The 18,903-nt window shown below is 52.1% G+C and overlaps 7 protein-coding genes across 7 annotated transcripts; 4 read left to right on the top strand and 3 right to left on the bottom strand.

The window, feature by feature from the left end:
* Positions 1 to 193: 193 nt before the first annotated feature.
* Positions 194 to 1,417, bottom strand: slt11 (Pre-mRNA-splicing factor ECM2; the record flags this gene model as incomplete). The annotated part of the gene is made up of 2 exons (XM_056940034.1): positions 194 to 1,222; positions 1,280 to 1,417. The coding sequence occupies 2 exons, from the start codon at positions 1,415 to 1,417 to the stop codon at positions 194 to 196; spliced, it is 1,167 nt and encodes a 388-aa protein (XP_056804314.1).
* Positions 1,418 to 2,043: 626 nt separating this feature from the next.
* On the top strand, positions 2,044 to 3,302 carry erg6 (sterol 24-C-methyltransferase; the record flags this gene model as incomplete). The annotated part of the gene is made up of 3 exons (XM_056940035.1): positions 2,044 to 2,247; positions 2,304 to 2,338; positions 2,408 to 3,302. 3 exons carry the CDS (start codon positions 2,044 to 2,046, stop codon positions 3,300 to 3,302), a joined length of 1,134 nt encoding a protein of 377 aa, XP_056804315.1.
* A 1,903-nt stretch (positions 3,303 to 5,205) lies between these two features.
* Positions 5,206 to 6,616, top strand: N7459_000851 (putative acid phosphatase; the record flags this gene model as incomplete). Its single annotated transcript, XM_056940036.1, has 4 exons — positions 5,206 to 5,397; positions 5,429 to 5,704; positions 5,763 to 6,530; positions 6,584 to 6,616. The coding sequence occupies 4 exons, from the start codon at positions 5,206 to 5,208 to the stop codon at positions 6,614 to 6,616; spliced, it is 1,269 nt and encodes a 422-aa protein (XP_056804316.1).
* A 544-nt stretch (positions 6,617 to 7,160) lies between these two features.
* N7459_000852 (MFS transporter) lies at positions 7,161 to 9,087 on the bottom strand (the record flags this gene model as incomplete). The annotated part of the gene is made up of 3 exons (XM_056940037.1): positions 7,161 to 8,168; positions 8,246 to 8,635; positions 8,701 to 9,087. 3 exons carry the CDS (start codon positions 9,085 to 9,087, stop codon positions 7,161 to 7,163), a joined length of 1,785 nt encoding a protein of 594 aa, XP_056804317.1.
* A 3,474-nt stretch (positions 9,088 to 12,561) lies between these two features.
* N7459_000853 (uncharacterized protein) lies at positions 12,562 to 12,948 on the top strand (the record flags this gene model as incomplete). Its single annotated transcript, XM_056940038.1, has 1 exon — positions 12,562 to 12,948. The coding sequence occupies one exon, from the start codon at positions 12,562 to 12,564 to the stop codon at positions 12,946 to 12,948; it is 387 nt and encodes a 128-aa protein (XP_056804318.1).
* Positions 12,949 to 15,105: 2,157 nt separating this feature from the next.
* On the bottom strand, positions 15,106 to 15,519 carry N7459_000854 (Con-6 family protein; the record flags this gene model as incomplete). Its single annotated transcript, XM_056940039.1, has 3 exons — positions 15,106 to 15,190; positions 15,271 to 15,408; positions 15,464 to 15,519. The coding sequence occupies 3 exons, from the start codon at positions 15,517 to 15,519 to the stop codon at positions 15,106 to 15,108; spliced, it is 279 nt and encodes a 92-aa protein (XP_056804319.1).
* A 1,011-nt stretch (positions 15,520 to 16,530) lies between these two features.
* phoD (phosphate:H+ symporter) lies at positions 16,531 to 18,386 on the top strand (the record flags this gene model as incomplete). The annotated part of the gene is made up of 3 exons (XM_056940040.1): positions 16,531 to 17,069; positions 17,127 to 17,626; positions 17,692 to 18,386. The coding sequence occupies 3 exons, from the start codon at positions 16,531 to 16,533 to the stop codon at positions 18,384 to 18,386; spliced, it is 1,734 nt and encodes a 577-aa protein (XP_056804320.1).
* Between the last annotated feature and the right edge of the window lie 517 nt (positions 18,387 to 18,903).

Raw genomic sequence — 18,903 nt, forward strand, 5'->3', positions numbered from 1 at the left:
ATACCCGACTCTTTGTTTTATTATTTGGCGCCACGGGGTATTTTTGATTGTGATAGAATACATCTGCATGTAAACAAGAACAAGAACCGAACCATGTGCAACGCCCGCTTTGTATGAAACCCCGTCATGCAACCACATCGACCCCAGCCATTGAATGTCACAGATAGAAAGAGAATAATCGGGAATATGGAAGTTATTCGCCCGACATGCTGGCATACTGAACTTGTCCAGAGCCTGGAGGGGGCGCCACGGAATAGTTCTTAGCCTTGGCTTCCTGGTTGGTGGCTTCGCCCGCTGCGGTGATAGCTTTCTTATCTGACTGAGATCCCTTTGCTGCTGGGCCGATAGCTGAGCGCCCTTCTCGGGCATTCTTGATGCGCTCCTCGCGATCCATGTTGTCAAGAGGCTTCGGCTTGCCCCAGCGCACACGGAGTGGGCATCCTTGGATGATCGCCTTCCCTTGGCACTGCTTCGCAGCAGCCTCCGCGTCGGCGCGATTTACGTAGTTGACAAAGGCGCAGTGGGAGCGATGAGAGCAAACCAGCGAGCGAAGCTGACCAAATTGGGTGAAAAAGGTTCGCAAGGCATGTTCTGGAAGATCGTCCTCCACACCTGTCACAAACAGGGAAATGATGTTTGGATCCGCAGGCGGCAGGATGTCCTCGGCCGTCGGAGGCAGTTGAGCAGTGCCGGGGAAAGGCCGGCCACCGCGGCCCCCACGCGCACCACCGCCTCCACGACCCGGCAAGCGGTTCCCTAGGCGGCTCTCGCTCGTGCGCACCGGGCCCGGTCCATTTCCATATCGACTGTGTGTTCGTGGCTGATCTGATGTGCTAGATCCTTCGCCGGCCTCGTCTCCGTCTGTAGGTGGCCCTTCAATCCTACGGGGCTTCCGATAGTATGGTTCACTGTTGGCCAGACGTCGCAGCAGCTCCCGAGCCTTATCATCGGTCTTTTCATATTCCTCAATTGCACCGAGACCCTCCTCGATCTCCTTCTCGTGGTTCTGCGCATAATATTCACGGTTGATGGAGCTATCGGGGCCGGGTGCGACCATCTTCAGAGCCGCATCGCGAATCGTGATCGGCAAGCCGAAAGACAGATCCAGCATGCAGCACTGGCAGCAGTTTTTCAGGCGCGCACAAGTGAGGCAAATGTTGGTCCGCCTCTGGCGGGAGGTACGGTCGGCTTTCCAGCGGAAAATTGTGAAGGGACGAGTGCACTAGAGATGGTCAGCAGCTGTGCGAAGACATGTTATCTGAGAAAGAAAAAAACGTACAATCTTGCATTCGGCCCCGTGGTCCTCCTTCAGCATCTGCACATAGGGATTTTCGGGAAGACATTTCTCACACACGGACGGGAAGTCGGTAGTCTCCCAACCGGAGCGGTTGAGGTCATGCTTGATCTGAGGCGGCATGGTGGGCGAGGGTGGAGTTTGGAGCTTGGAATTGGCAGTCGCGGCGAGGTGGATTATCGATAAGTGTGGCGGTGTGGCTGGTGTTGCACGTGACTGTAATTTGTGCAGTTTGCATGGTTTGCATAAGCGGTGGTTTGTATCGTTTTTTTATCATTATTATTTTTTTTTTCTATTTCTACAGGGAACGAGTCCAAATGGTGAAATGAGCAAGAATCCGCTTCGGAATCGAGTCCCCGTTGTTCTCGCGCCTACTATCGCCATTCCTGAGATATCAGGTCACCGCGGTCGACCTCCGGGAGAGTCACCATCCGACGCAGCCACAGGCCGGAAGTTGGCGTCCCGCCACCCCAGACTAAACGCAGTCTAGCCTCGCTGTGGTTCAGGGGCTCCGTGATTGGCCTGATTTTTCCCTTCCAAAAAGTCCGCTTCGCATTGCGAGTCTATTTATCTCCTCCTATCCTCCCCGTTCGCTCTCTACTCTAGCACTTCACTTCTCTCCGGCTTGGTCAATCCCAATCGCCGTCTACTATACTTTTTACCGGACCGTGGTCCCTTTTTCCCTCGTGTCGCAACTTTCCTCTTCCCCCCCCTTTAATACCCACCCCCCAATTCCTCCTTTCTGCACAATGGCTCCCACTGCTCTCGAACGTGAGGACATCGCGCGCGATGCTGCCTTTAACAAGGCTCTGCACGGCAAGTCGGCCAAGGCCAGTGGCGGTCTGGCTGCTATGCGTGGCAAGGACGCTGCCGCCCAGAAGGCCGCCGTGGACGAGTACTTCAAGCACTGGGACAACAAGGGCCATCTGGATGAGACCGAAGCCACTCGCGAGGTAAGCTCGATGCGCACAATGCAGGGTGGCCAGAGCTGACAATTCCTGTGGAATAGGCCCGGAAGAACGAATACGCTACTCTGACCCGGCAGTACGTCTCCTTGTCCCTTCCTGAGCCTCTGCGCACTCCCAATCGCACAGGAGATTGACTTATTCACAGCTACTACAACCTTGCCACGGACTTTTACGAGAACGGATGGTGCGCTTCCTTCCACTTCTGCCGCTTCGCCTACGGCGAGCCCTTCCTCCAGGCCATTGCCCGCCACGAGCACTACCTCGCCATGCAGACCGGCATCAAGGAGGGCATGAAGGTGCTGGACGTCGGCTGCGGTGTCGGTGGTCCTGCTCGTGAGATTGTCAAGTTCACCGGCGCCCACGTCACCGGCCTGAACAACAACGACTACCAGATCGACCGCGCCACTCAGTACGCTATCAAGCAGGGTCTGTCCGACAAGATGGACTTCGTCAAGGGCGATTTCATGCAGATGAAGTTCCCTGACAACTCTTTCGATGCCGTGTACGCCATTGAGGCCACTGTCCACGCCCCCGAGCTGGTTGGTGTCTACAAGGAGATCTTCCGCGTTCTCAAGCCCGGCGGCACCTTCGGTGTTTACGAATGGCTCATGACTGACGAGTACAACAACGACAACCCCGAACACCGTCGCATCCGTCTCGGTATCGAGCAGGGTGATGGCATTTCCAACATGGTCCGCGTCTCGGAGGGTCTACAGGCCATTCGCGACGCCGGCTTCGAGTTGCTCCACCACGAGGATCTGGCTCAGCGTCCCGACCCCACCCCCTGGTACTACCCGCTGGCGGGATCGTTCAAGCACATGGGCTCCGTCTGGGATTTCTTGACCATTGCTCGTATGACATGGTGGGGTCGTGGTCTCGTCCACCGGTTCGTCGGTGCCGGCGAGAGCTTGCGTCTCTTCCCCAAGGGCTCGCAAAAGACCGCCGACAGCCTGGCTCTGGCTGCGGACTGCCTGGTTGAGGGTGCTGAGAAGAATCTGTTCACCCCCATGTACCTGATGGTCGGCAAGAAGCCCGAGTAAAGAAACAAAAACATGGAGTCTTCTTTTCTGTTTTTGGTCTAACACCTTCGCCATGCACAAGTCAACATTTCGTCTCGCGGCGTCGTGATACCTGATCCCTCATTCCCATTATGTATTCTTTTTTCTTGTCATTATTTCTCCCTCCGTGGGGCCGGGAGACTTCCGCATCTCGCTGGCTCTTTTACCTCACTCACACGTCGGCGGAGAACGCGCCTTTGGGCCGCTTTCTAGCGATTGGTGGAGATGATTTTTCTTTTCTTCGTGTTTTGCTTTGATCGTGATAGATATGTAATAGTTATTGAGGCAAGAATAATGAGCAAAAATTTGCATTGTTCAGTGTGTGCATCTAAACCTCAGTCTGAATGTGTTTGAATGGCTCATCGACACAATAAAAACTTTAAGGTTTCAAAATTCATTGGGCGCATTCATTCCGTAGGAGTGAGGCCGACCGCCAGGGATGTAGAGCGTGCCATCTGAATTCAATCAACCTCTCCATTAATCAGAGCACAGTGCAGAATACCAGCTCTCTAAATTGCAGGCGTTGAAGCAAGTTTCCCAAGTAGTCGACACTTACAAATGGTAATGGCTTGAGTCTTTATAGCTCCTTTGAGGTATCTCACCGGCAATGCGTGGATTGTGTCAACCGTGCCAAATTAGAGCATACAGAAAAGCACTGGGACCTGGTACGCTACTCCATTCAAACCATGACCAGTAATGGCTCCGGGCTCCAGGAGAATATATGCTATGTCAATGATGGCAGGCTCCTTACTGAAATATGTAGGGTATTTGTTGAGGGTCCTCCTCAGAGCTGGAATATCCATTCTGTTCCTAGGGCCAGAATTTTCCCCATGAGATTGAATTTGTGGGGCCACAAGCTATCTACAGTATTCTTCAAATAGATCTGCTCCATTGGATGGAAGGAATGAGTCTCGGCTTGATGTCGGAGGCATCAAGATACCTCAAGAGTGACATTGGTAGTAGGCCCCTTCAGCATTATCCCTCTTCAGGTGTACTCATCACACTTATCTTCGCCCTTTAGAAAGCATTGGGCAAAAAAAAAGAAAAATTTTCAATGACTAGATACAGCTTTTCTTATTCCCCTACCTAGGTACTAAAAGCCGAAAAGAATCGAGGTCCAATGTTTCAAACAACTCAATCACACGCATCCGGGATCAATGCCCTGGGTTTAAATGGCCACTTTCTGGCGTCCAGTAGCCGCGAAGAACTCAGGGCATGGAGTAGGAATGGAGATAGATCGATCTATCACACACTCGAAATACTGACGTCCCGCGCCACACAAGCGGACTCGGCTTCTTGTATGTACTTGGAGGGTCACCGAGGTCTCGATCCAATAGGCAGCACACACGAGCGCAGCTGGTTCAAGGTTAATGTCCCGATGAAAGTTTATCGTTCCTACTTCTCCATATATCCTTTTATTCTGCATGGGACCCTGAAATGGCCACGCCACGCGGGCTTCGATGCTGACAATCCAGCATACGGCAGCCAGTCTGGCGCCTCGTGGGCGCAACGTGCCAGGCACCGGGCCGCCCCACCGTTGCCGCCCACCAATCAATTATGCTTAATCTCATGCTCGCGCTTTCTATTCCCGCTGCCACGCGCTTTCTATTCCCGCTGCCAAGCACCAGTCACTCACCGCGGGAATGGAACGTGCGATCTATTACTACCTTCTGGAGATCTTGGCTGTGACAGCTTCCAACACACCTGCCTAAGCGAGGATAGACCTGTTGAATCGTAATCTGAAATGTGCCACTTTCTATTGGTCGCCGTTGGCTTCGCAGAGTATAAGATCGTAGGGCGCACCCAACTGATCCTGTTCTTGTCCCATTCACATCGCATAGACTGTTTGGTGATTGTATCAGACTAGAAAAACAATAACCAAGTCATGTTCAACAAGCAGTCTCTCATTGCCTTCGGTGGTGCTCTGGCTCTGGCTTCGGCCACAACCAGCACCGTCCAGTACCCTTCCCAGGCTGATATTCAGGCCGCTGCTGCCACTGTCCAGCCTTACTCGCCTGTTTCTAACGTGAAGGGCCTGGCCTTTGACCGTTTCTTCCAGATCTGGATTGAGAACACCGTTGGTCCAGCTACAATTGATATATGAATAGCTACTGAAATGTGACCGCCAGGACTACGATGCCACTGCTGCTGATGAGAACTTCGCAAAGCTTGCGTCGGAGGGCATTCTTCTGACCAATTACTTTGCTACTACTCACCCATCTGAGCCCAACTACTGTGCCTCGGCTGGTGGTGACGACTTCGGCATGGATAACGACAACTTCAACCAGATTCCCGCCAATGTGTCCACTATTGCCGACCTCTTCGACACCAAGGGGATTTCTTGGGGAGAGTACCAGGAGCACCTGCCCTACCCTGGCTACCAGGTATTTGACTATCTCAGAAGCTTCTTAGTATGATACTCTTCTCATCTCGATATCACAGGGCTTCCGCTACCCCCAGACTGGACCGAACGACTACGTGCGCAAGCACAACCCACTCGTCCTGTTCGACTCTGTCACCAACGATGCGGTCCGTCCGCGTCAGATCAAGAACTTCACCAACTTCTACGATGACCTGAAGAACGAGCGTCTGCCGCAATACGCCTTTTTCACCCCCAACATGACCAACGACGCGCACGACACCAACGTCACCTTCGCCGGTGACTACCTATCCCGCTTCCTGCCCCCTCTTCTCCGCAACCATTACTTCTCCAAGGACACCCTCTTCTTGGTGACCTTCGACGAGACCGACACTTACCCGGCACCCAACCGCGTGTACAGCTTCCTAGTCGGCGGCGCCGTCCCCCAGCACCTGAAGGGCACCAAGGACGACACCTTCTACACCCACTACTCGATCATCGCCTCTCTGTCCGCCAACTGGGGCCTCCCATCGCTCGGCCGCTGGGACTGCGGTGCCAACATCCTCGACCTCGTCGCCCAGAAGACCGGCTATGTCAACTGGGAGGTCGACTACGCCCACCTCCTCCTGAACCAGACCTCCCCGGGCCCCATGTCCGCCGGCAAATCCTCCAAGTACAAGGCCGCCTGGCCGGTGCCTGCGACTAGCGGCAGCTGCTCTGCCGGTAACGGCATTTTGGATGTCGTCAAGCGCACCTACAACGGCCGGAAGCCCACTTACAACTACACCAGCCCTATTCCCTACGACACTGCCAGTGGCACTAACACTGGTATCAAGTACTGGCGTACTCAGGTATGTCTTTTTTAATCTCCTGGAAGTGGGTTCAAAGCTAATGACTCGAATAGAAGAATGGCACCAAGGATGTTCGCAGCACCTAAGTTCCTTTCGATTGTGTTGTTGGATGTAGAGATTCAGATTGTTAGCCCTGCTCAGGATACGCGATCCCTGTCACTTTGATAGAATTTATGTATTTTGGAGAGTGGTTTGATTCTTATAAGGGTATCTAGTCATTCGTTTGTGGGGTGTCAGAATCTAAAATGTAAAATCTGTTGGATGGCTTTACTCTTTGGTTACTGCCACCGATTATTGGTCAACAAGCGTAGTCAATTTTCTCTTGATCTATCGATCAGCTAAATATGTGCCAACCATAATTCCGAATGAAATGACCGACAGCATCGAGTGGAGTGACATTCACGTCGTCACCGCATACGAGCAAACTAGAAGGCTCAACAACACCTAACATCAATCCCAACATAACAAGATTGATCAGACCCAACAGAGAATATGTTCAGATATTTTAGTATTATAGACCTCTACTGGTATGTACTAACATTAATCATAACGTCCCCAGCAGCGCAGGCAGGGAATGCAAGTATAAGCAAGAATGCGGTATCAAAGCCCCAAGTACCACGCCCGACCAGATCAACCAGCCGCATAAGTACTCTTCTTCCGCAACGCCTCACCAAACTTCCACAGGAAAATCGGCGCCGGAATTCCAATCCCAATAGCAATAAAGGCCAGCACACTATTACCCCAGCCATAATGCAGAGCGTTGTACATGTACGGCGCAAAAAGCGGGAACCCGAACCCGGCCAGCGATCGCATAAAAGCACCAGCGGCGAGCGCACTCGCTGCGTAGCGCGTATACGCATCGACCATGTAGGTCTGGATACACTGGAACCCGACGATCGTGCCCATGCCGAATATAGCGGTGCCGATGTTCGGGGCGATCCAGTGGCAGTGTGTCTGCGCGGTCCAGCCGTAGATAAATAGACCGGATGGGATGAGGAAGGCCGGGACGCCGAGTAAGGGGACGCGGAACTCTGGGCGGCCGATGTTCCCGTTGCGAGATTTGAGGCGGCGGTAGATGCGGTCGTTGAGCCGGGCGCAGATCTGGGAGCCGGCCCAGAAGCCGATTCCGAGGGAGATATAGTTTAGTCCGCCGATACCGGTGGATTCGTTGTAGTAGTTTGGGCTGGTCCAGAGGGTTGGGAACGTAGCGAGGACGAGGTACATCATACCATAGATATAGGCCATATAGCAGGCCAGTACTTGCACGATGCTTTGGGTGAGCAGGAGGCGGAATGGTCGGACGAAAGAGCTGCGAAGGACTTGAGTAAGAGTCTTATTCTGGCGTTCGGCTTCGGTTTGGTAGGATTCATCGTTTGTCTCCTTGCGCAGACGCTTGGCTCGGTCACGAAGGATTCGGGGACCGTAGGTCTCGCGAAGAAAGAAGAGACCCATAAGCTGGATCAGGGCATCTGTAATCGAAGTTGCGTAGAAGACCCAGCGCCAGGTCGTGTTTTCAGCGATAAAGGCACCTGCAATTGGTCCAAGTGCAGGTCCTAAAAGAGGGGCAAGACTATAAATTGCAATACTCTTGCCACGCTCCTCTGGTTTGAAGCAATCTGAAAGAACGCCACCGCCAACCTGCAAATCGTTAGAGATCCATTACTTATGCATGGCCAAAGGCTGTGCTCTAAACATCTAAACATGATGCGACTTACTGCAAGCGGGGCACTGCCTCCCAATCCCGCGAAAAAGCGGCAGACAATCATCTGTGCTGTGGTCTGCGAGACCGCACAGCCGATATTGAACACCAGGAAAAACAGATTTGACAGCTGGAGCACAATAGTTCGGCCGTAAATCTCGGACAGCGGACCAAGGAAGAGAGGGCCTACTGCGTAGGCTAGGACAAAGACCGACAGGCATATCTCGGATACGACCTCGTTGGTGATGTGAAAATCAGACGCCAAGGAGGTCAAGGCCGGGGCGACCATACTCGACGAAACGGGGCTGATAAAAGTAAAGAGGGACACTGTGATTGTTGCAGCCCATTTCTTGCTATTGGCCCAGTTCTTGGGGTTGTCGGGATCATCTGGCCCGGTCCATGTCACCTGCGGTAGTTGTGGTCAGATCGCAGAACGGCAGTGGCAAAAATGGCAAGGCAACGGTGACATACTAATTTAGGGTCCTGCCGAGACCGGTTGGAACGTGTGGATTTCAACTTTTCGAGTTCTGATCCTGGCTGGGGGCCCTTTTCTAGATCTGTATCGCGCTCCGTCACGATCCCATTCCTCACTTCCTCGATAGGCCCGGAGACATAGTCATCGTCGGAGATTTCTGCATCATCGGTGTGGTATACCGCATTGTCATCGGGATATCTCCCCGAATAGACACGATCTAGATTGGGTGCGCTAGTGTTAGATCCCGACCTCAGGCGGGACTTGATAGATTCAGCGATTCCTCGGGATTGCGGCTCGGCTTGTGGGCGTTGTGACCCGGAGTTGCTAGAGCTTGATGTGGAGGGCGATCTGCTAGATCGTGATGCGTGGTCTTTTTCCGCCATGGTTATATCCATGCGCGAAGGGGAAGGTTGTTGACAGCACGCAAAAGCGTTCTATTGAGAAATCGGCAATCGGCACAGGAATTCCAAGGTCTAGAAGAACCGACAGAGCCTAGATTGGCACACCGCAGTGGAAATGAAGGAAAACATGGCGGGGGCGCCCTTATTTATACACAATTTGCATCACAGACGATAGCACGGCGAAACGGACAGCAGAGGAGCTCCGACAAAATGCATAAGGGGCGGTGATAACTCAGGCTTAACACCGTCCCCGTTTCCATTTTGCAATCCCCGGGCTCTCTATTGGTCGAATCGCAATGCTTGCAAGCGTATTGGCACCGGCTCCAGGCCGTCGGACCCGCCAGGGTATAAAAATGCCAGCCTGAAGGCGGCCTGTACCGGCGTGGCCAGGAGAGGCGGTGGCCAGCGGTGAGTTGCAGAATGATGGAGGCCAATCAGAAGCATCGAGGAAGACGGGGAAACGGGATGGAAGGAGGATGGAAGCGCGGCAGAATTGGGCGGAGCGGAACTCCGCGTGCCGTTTCCGGGACTGCTGACTCAGCTGCTCGGGTTTTCGGCACGGAGGTCACGTGGTGCCGCCATGACCTTACAGTTTATAGTGCCGGCTGTTATGCTTCTTGTTCTTCTTATGATTCTGATCTGACCTGAGGTCGGAACCCGATCTGCTCTCAGATCTGCTGATGGGAATTATGGCGTTTATCTTCGGTGCTCCCGACTCCATCTGCATCCTCGTGCATCTGACCTATTCGGTCTCCACTGAAGATAACGAAATTTCCCGGTCTGGCCCCTGGGGCCTTATCTATAGCAACCATAAGTCCAATCAATGACCCTGTCATAAAACCATGTTGCATGAGGGAGCAAAGACCAGGGTAGGGTCAGGAGATATCGATAATTGAACCCATAAGGTATATGCAGAAGTATTCGAAACCATCGCTCAATTGACACTTCCTACCACCCCCTCTGTCCCTTCAGACTTCCAATGTTTCTTTGAACCCGACCGAACTTAATATAAGAATCGAGCCTGGCCATAATTATGACAGAATGCCTTAGTGATGAGGCAGCCCCTGCACAGTCTACATAGATGATTTCAGTTCATATGCTTTTGATCCTCTTTCTCTCGATGATCTACCCCTCTATCTCTGCACTTAACAGACCTTTACAACGTCATCAGATATCTCCCAGCTCAATGACTTGATCTATTCAACAACAGATTGACCGCAGACTTGGATTTCCAACACCACTCACTTAGTGTGAATCAGTCATATTCCACCATAACTCCAGGTCACTACTAACAGAAGCATGATGTATTGTATATCGATGAGTCTGGTCGCTTGCCAATATTTAATACAGAAGCATGAATTGTACAGAATATTACCAAGCAGAGGTTCGATGGGACAGCCAAGACACCCGAAGAAACTGTCATTGTCTAGACTTTTGGATAAGGCTCACAGAAGAATGACAGCAACATTCTCTGTTTATTTTCTTTGGATATATGGCAGTTGGTTTTATAAGAATACGCTGTTTAGTTTTTCATTCTTCTCTATCGACGCCTATTTTTATTCTCATTGAGGTATACTGAACTCCCGGCTGAGACTGAGTCCACGCGGACGCTTAAGCAGTATCGGCGCCTTGGCATGGAGACTACCTGGGCAGTGTGCTGCCAGGGTATATCATCGGCAGGTAATCCAAAGATTATTTGGGTTTCTAGTGACATCTGGTGGTGAAATTAGCTATCTCGTAGAGAAAACTTTGTTAGTTATAGTGACCTAGAACTATAGTTACAGTCGACCGAACTAAGATCGCCGCTGTGGAGCCGGTGAGTGGATTGCAACGGTAAAAACCGGTTGCCATGTCAATGCCCACACACGCATGCAGCAATCCGCAGTTTATCATTCGTTTGTTTGCACTCTATAACTGGGTGGCTGGTATATGTACATATGTACATGAGGGATATGCATGCAGGGTCTTATTCTCGGGGTGCGAACCACCCATTCTTACGTAGTTAAGGTCACCCAGTAAATTTATGGCATGAATATCAGGAGTATTGGCTCTGCTTTGACGGTCCAGAGCTGGCTTTCCTGTCAGAGAGAAAAAGACAGAGGTGGTGGGGACGCAGGTCTCTTCGGGAGTCCGGTTTCCGTCATGCACCTGAAAGCTGATTGTCCCGCCACCTCACCACCTTGGCTTGATGCAGTTGAATACAGTCACTACAGTGGCTGGCCAGCTCCGTGGCTGGTCAGATTGGCTGTGTACCGCTTCCAGCTCCGTGGCGTTTGAGATCGTGATACTGGGCTATGAATTTATGAGACGCACCCCGCAAACAGCGGTGCAGGGAAATGCTGCTACGAAGGGACCAGGTTATCGATATACCACATTAGTTGGAAGCATAGATAGATCATTAGGAAAGGTTGGGGATGGGACATGAGGACGCAATCTATTCACGTGGAGAGGCTGGGGCAGGCAGGGACAATCTTTTCTATATAGAGAGGTACATCTGTACGCCTCTATGAGGTGGACAATTCCCAGACGCATGATACAACCAGGTTTTCTGGATGAAAACAAGCGGTAGACAAAATACCACCGAAGAGGGGGGAAAAGTATAGCAGAAATCTAGCCATCTACAAGCGCCATAGCATCTAGCATCGATGAATCGATCTCTATTTGAATAGCCGGATTAGGTGATTAGGCGACCCGGCGCCCGTCAATGCTTAAAATTGGAACATGTTTCAGTCCTGCCACACAAGAGATCAATGCAATTTGTACAACAACGGCCCACCACCCCAAATATTAATAGTGAATTGGAGGCCGAGAGAAGACCCTGTGAACGCCTGGCATTCCTACTGAAGCGAGTAGGCTTGCGTGTACGTACGCCGCTACGTAAGATGAGCGCGGATCACGACTGAGACGCCCCACTCCCGTTACAATCAACGAGTCAAATTGATTGTCGCACCCAGCATGAGATCATTCGGAATGGCGGTTGGCTGTGGGCGCTTGCTGTGAAATGTTCTTGGTCGGTTGCTACAGTACAGTATATGTACGTTCCCAGCGCAGACTTCTCGTTGAGCGCGATGCACCCTTGGGCGCCACCCGCCAAGCCGTAGTATACGTACGCTCCGCAGGAACGAAGGGCTTGGCGGGGGTGTCTGATCCTCACTGAAACGCGACGGCCACCTTGCAATCATTCAATGATTTCAATGATTAAATGGGTCCCCCGCCCCCATCAGCGTGGCGGTTTTCCCAAGTGGCTGCACGCCCCGAGCCAAGGCTATTAAACTGGAGATCTCTCCTGTCAATCTCACTTCTATTATCTAGTTGCGACCCTGAGTCTCTGCCCAGATCGTCTTCTGTCAACCTGACCTCCCTGCGTTGGTATGTCTTTGCGATTGCCCTGTGTACCTTCTCCCCAGACTTGACGCTGACTTGGTAGGAATACAGAACTGCCTCGTTCCTCGCGCCATGCCGTCCTTCACCCTGTACACATACTTCGCAGCTGTGGCCCTGTTGCTGGCCAACATCGTCACAGCCTTCCCCCTCGAGCGTCGCGGCGTGGACTGGTCCTTTGAACTACACCCGTTTGCCAACTGCACCGGTGCCCCCGATCTCCACTATGGGTCTGGCAGCACAGGCTGTCGCGCCGACCTCGACAGCGTGGCCTCGGCCTACACCCTGAACGGCGTCGCCGACGGCTGCCGCATCGACTTCTTCGACAATACCATGTGCGACGCGAGCGAAATGTCCGACGTCGTGGGGCCGATGACTCCCACCGCGACGTGTCGGGTTGCCGGCTCAAAACGTCGCTTCGGGTCGTATCTGGTTACATGCAGGAGTGACGAGTTGAAATAGACGAATTCGACCCGGGCGGGCCCCGGGGGCATGAATACGAGGGCGGAGTTGGGCTTTGTAGACTCAGCGATATGAATTATTACATGGGCGTCTTTCCTACTGATCTCAGTTGTGTTCGACGTGCGACTCCCATACGATAGACCATTCTAAGAAATAATGAAACTCGAAATGACTATTTTCAAGCTCTGTTTCATGTTAATGGCGTGCTAAGCAGTACGCAGGATTTGCCCTTGATTGGCGAATGTGTACAAGCGCCAGTGGGGGGCCTCGACCACCTCGATAGCCTTGTCATCTTCCTAGTGTCGGGCAATAGATGAACGAGTGGAGTGAAACTTGACCCTTGGGGGCCGCATTTAAGATTACCGTTCCTGGTAACTAGTACGACCCTGGCATCATTGACAGGGAAGGAAGTCTGGACCATTCTGCAATAGGTGAAGAGTCTACAAGATTCATGTAAACGATCGGTTGATCCATGGAAAGACACCGAGATAAGCGAGTCAGTCAAATGTCGATATCCTCATTTTGCGACGCAGTCAGCCAGGAATGCGGCCCCCGTGAAGGATCTGAAATCATTCGCATACCAAAGGATCAATTTATGGCATAAAATAAAATCAATCAATTCAACACCGTAGCGAGAGGTGGAAAGGAAGGAGAAAAAAGAAAAAAGAATCCGCTGGGGCGGAGTTGAACCGCCGACTTTCAGATATACTGGAATTCCATTACAGTCTGACGCTCTAAACCAACTGAACTACCAGCGGATGTTGTTGGAAGAATGTCACTCAATGTAATTTATCAAGCACAATTGCTCCTGGTAAAATTCAGCTTGTAGTTACGCTACCAATCGATTGGTGAGGTCTTGGGACAGACAACTACTGCTCATTTATAAACGCTACCAGCCTCTGCACTCAAGACTACATAATGCCAAAATATTATATTCTTAATGCTGGTCAAGTCGGCTCACCATCACTGGCTTTAAAATGACAATGTCGCACAAGGAAACAGGTGCCGAGAAGCATCCCGCGATAACACGCAGGGGAGAAAGCAGCAACTCCATCTTCCTATGTCGAAACCCCTGATAATTACATAATGACCTTGCAGATTTGAGATCTCCAATGTAGTCGTTGGGTGTTGGATCCAGGATGCATACATTCACCAATATATGTACATACATATATATATTTGAGTTCTGCATGTACAGCGGAGTACAAAATCCTCAAAGGGGAACAATACCTACGTAACACGTTGCAGGAAGCAGACATTTGGCCATCCAACCCCACAGTAAATCTGATTGATATCAGTCTGATTAGTAGAGTTAGTTGTAAATATTGTGATTCTCTTGTTGATCAGATGGTAGCCTGATCACACAAACGCTTTGCGTTATCTCGGTGAGGACGTATTGCCCACAGTTGAAGAAGTCCACGCTTCGTAAAATATTTTGCAAGATTCGTCAGTACCTGATTCTAGCTTCGCCAGGCAACTTGGGTAGTTGTGGCGATCAAATTCCGTCTGCATTTGACACGGCTTAGGGGAAGCTGCCATTGCAAGTGGGTACAGGCAATACCACTTATGTGAGCTCAAGGACTCCTCTAGAAGACAAACCTTGAAAGTCCTACACCGATACCTTTCTCTCCTAAAAAAGCGCAAGCAGAGGCTGTCGAGGGGGAAGGTCTCTGGTATTCTATGTCTAGGATCGAGGCGCAGATAGCTCTGCAGCGATTGGGGGGTTCAGACTTGAGATCGGTGCCGATCTCAATATCGTGAAGTTAACAGTGCTGAAGCTCTGACAATTAATGAAAGACAAGCATTTTCCCGGAGCACCTGTGTCATTGATTTGAAATGTCTTATCCTGTCAGATGGAATATAGAAGAGCTTGTCTCTTGGTCTGTTGCATGCGCCTGTTCAAGGTCAAAGGAATACAGCAAATCAGCACAGGAAAAGAAGCATTCAACTTCCTTCTACTCTACCTGGTACGACTACATCTATAAGACTCAGACTTTATCAAATGAAGCAGGGTCAACATATTTGCAGGGCGATCGCTCTTCCAGCTAAAGCATCGAGATCAACAAGACGTTACGAGAGAACAAACATGTGGTTTTTGATGTTTTATTGAACGAATGAACCACTAAGAGTCTAATATACAACGAATGACGAGCTCAGTTAGTCCCCAGGGCCCTCCATAGCCTGCAGCTTACTCTGTGCGGAGCTACGGCCCTCGTCCGAGACACGCTCGTTGTGGATCGCACTGTGGGGTGTTAGAGACCTATATCGATACACACAGGAACACCAGTTTAGGTCGGCCGGGGAATAGGATGGTATACATACGCTTTCAGCCCGCGCTTCTGGTTCTCGGGATTCGGATGCCTTTCCTCCACCTGTTCGGCCTGCCCACCCTCCATACGACCAATCTCCTCTTGAGCATGCTGCTTCGCTTCATTGGAGACCCTCTGGTTGGTTACGGCCCTAAACAATTGCCGGTTAGATGTTTTGGATCAATCAGTAGCCTGGTGAGACTGACGCTTTGTAACCGCCCAGTTTGTGACTGGGGTCGGGATTCTCGCTATGGCGTCCCATCTTGATACTTCAGGATGAAGTTGTGAATTTTTTTTTTGTTTTTGTTTGAGTTGATGATTTTGATGTCTTGATGTCGAATACCCTGCCTCCGAAAAAGGACCCATCGGGCTGTGTGGCCGGCGTATAAATAGGTCATGTTGTCGGCGACGCCACTTGTGGCTAAGCGGCAACGACGTCGAGGTGATGTCGGTGATGTATGGATGACATGTCCATCCAAGGTTTCCACGGATGTTATTGGGTTGGTTATTTGCTTCAGAGGGGCTTGGAAATTCGAGAACAGTGCCACAGCTGGGTTGCCCGCCACCCTTATCAAGGGGATATGGATCGATGGCTGTCTAGATCTCGTGGGTGTCTATATAGTATCCCTCCGTAGCCCACAGGGAGGCGAGTGTAACTCGAGGAGAAGAGCAGCATCTCAGAGGATTCAGTGGTGGCGTGATGCGCAAGAGTTGCCGCCGGGAAATTCTGCTGGAAGGTGGTAGATGGTGAGGCAATTCCCATCTCACAGCCGGCAAGAGAGGAGTCAGGACGAATCATGCTATTGTTGCTCCGCAACTACACGATTTCCATATTGAGTGAGACAACCATGGCGGACTTGCGTCTTGATGTAGGGAGATATCTGTGAGAAAGATGAAAAGGACGAAGAATCCGACAAGTAGGAAGAGATCAGCCAAGCGTAAGGCAGGCGCCGATCCGGGGAAGGCACACTCGTGCTCCATGTGCGCGCCCTGCCGGGTCTGATTGGCCGGGTCGAATGAGCCCTGCATAGAGTCAGGCATTACCGCATTGGGCGCTGTGCAACAGGCACTCAGGCAGCGCTCCGTTCCTGATGCCGCGTCGGAGCTCTCAGTTGGCACTCTACGTGCAACCATCTTCCACGCTTCCATATCCTCCGTGTCTCCCCCTTCTTCTACTCGTCTTCCTTCCCCTCCCCACCTTCCTTTCGTCTGAGCTTTGCCAGTATCGAATCCTTCAAAAGCCCCGACATTAGCTCTCTGCACTTGAACCACCATGGCGTCCACCGCCGACTCTGCTCTTCACGCTGAAGAGGCTGGTCTCCACGGCGATGGTGACCTGTCTCACATCACTGATCCTCATGAGCGTCGTCGTCTGGCTCTGTCCCGCATCGATGAAGCTCGCTTTGGCTGGCATCACGTCCGAGCTGTCGTGGTGGCTGGCGTGGGTTTCTTCACCGACTCCTACGATATCTTCGCCATCAACCTCGCCGTCAGCATGCTGGGCGTCGTCTACTGGCAGGGCGCCAAGTCTGGCCCTGGCAAGATCCCCAACAGCTCGGACACGGCCATCAAGGTTGCAACCTCCGGCGGAACCGTCATCGGCCAGCTGCTCTTCGGATGGCTGGCGGACCACGTGGGACGCAAACGCATGTACGGCATCGAGCTGATGATTATCATTCTCGCAACTCTGGCCCAGGCTCTGGCCTCTGCCTCTCGCGCCGTTTCCATCACGGGTCTGCTCATCTTCTGGCGTGTCGTCATGGGCATCGGTATCGGTGGTGACTATCCTCTGTCCTCCATTATCACCTCTGAGTAAGTGCATCCGCAACGAAGACATCCACAATATATCCCAGACACTGACCACAACAGGTTTGCTACCACCAAGTGGCGCGGTGCCATGATGGGTGCGGTGTTTGCCATGCAGGGTATCGGGCAGTTTGCCGCAGCTATCGTGGCCTTGATCGTCACTGCTGGTTTCAAGGGTTCCCTAGAGCCTGTCAAGGACGTGGCTCACTGTACTGGCGTCTGCCAGCTGGCCGTAGACAAGATGTGGCGTGTCGTGATCGGTTTCGGCGCGGTGCCAGCTTGCTTCGCTCTCTACTACCGACTCACCATCCCCGAGACCCCTCGTTACACTTTCGATGTCACCCACGATATCGTCAAGGCCGACGAGGATATCCGTGCGTACATCAAGGGCCAGTCCGAAGGCCACCCGGATGAGATCCAGCGCATCACCATTCTTCGCAACGACAGCATCGAGTATCTCACTCCCAAGGCCAGTTGGTCCGACTTTGCCAACCACTACGGGAACTGGAAGAATGGAAAGATTCTTCTGGGTACTGCTGGCTCTTGGTTCTTCCTGGATGTTGGTATGTTGGCTCGCTTTCCTGCCCAGTTACCTATCCCCCAATACCTAGACTAACTTGCTTTCTAGCCTTCTACGGTATGGGCCTGAACAACTCTATCATCCTGAGCGCCATCGGCTGGACAGGCGGCAGAAACGTCTACGAGACCTTCTACCGCAACGCCGTGGGAAACCTCATTCTGATCGTTGCCGGTGCTATTCCGGGATACTGGGTGACTGTGGCCACCGTCGACACCATTGGCCGCAAGCCCATCCAGATCGCGGGCTTCGTCATCCTGACCATTCTGTTCTTCGTGATCGGAGGTGCCTATGAGCCCCTCAAGAAATCCAACAATGGTCTGCTGGCCCTGTACGTGCTTGCCCAGTTCTTCTTCAACTTTGGGCCCAATGCGACCACCTTCATCGTTCCCGGTGAGTGCTTCCCGACTCGGTACCGCTCCACGTCCCACGGCATCAGCGCCGCCACCGGTAAGCTGGGCGCTATCATCGCGCAATGTGTGTTCGGTCCTCTGGTACACCGTGGTGCTAAGAAGGGATCCTCCGACTCGCCCTGGCTCAACCATGTCATGGAGATCTTCGGCGCGTTCATGTTCTGCGGCATCCTGACCTCGCTGCTCATTCCGGAGACCAAACGCCAGACCCTGGAGAGTCTCTCTGGTGAAAACATCGCTGCCCCACAGAGTGATGCTGGACAAGGTGGAGAGACCCTGGAAGTGCCTGACCCGCGCAAAGAGACTGCCACCGCCACCGTGCAGGACAACTAAGGGTTCGTGGAACACAACGTGCCAGGGGACCTCATGCACCCTGACACACAAAAAATGAACGGAAGGGGCTCGGAACACTGGGTAATGGAGAAAGGAGGATTTTGATTTTTCTTAATGAACTTATCAATGCCAGTTGCCGCCTCTTTCGGGGTGTTAGTGCGACGTAGTTCAGTTTTTCTACAAAGGCATATCTTAATTCGCTAATGAACCTACTTGCTTACATGCATTACTGTTCCTCTCTAGTCCCTTTATAGGTGGTCCATTCCAAACGGCTGCTTGCATTGAAAAGACTTCGGGGGATGCCAATGTGTCACCAATGGCACGAGACGATACCACGCCGGACCACGCGAGGAGCTTTTCTGCACGAATCATGTCTGGATGGCACAACATGATGTTGTTCGTGTAGGTAGACACTATTTATCGTAACTGCCGAGGCATGGGATTACATGATCAGCCCATAGCCTGTCCCAAGGTCCGCTCTGCATGAAGCCACTCACCCACCGGTTCAGCCCGCGGT

This window comes from Penicillium hispanicum (genome assembly GCF_028827665.1).
Source record: "Penicillium hispanicum strain IBT 35686 chromosome Unknown utg000001l_segment0_segment0, whole genome shotgun sequence".
NCBI lineage: Eukaryota > Fungi > Ascomycota > Eurotiomycetes > Eurotiales > Aspergillaceae > Penicillium > Penicillium hispanicum.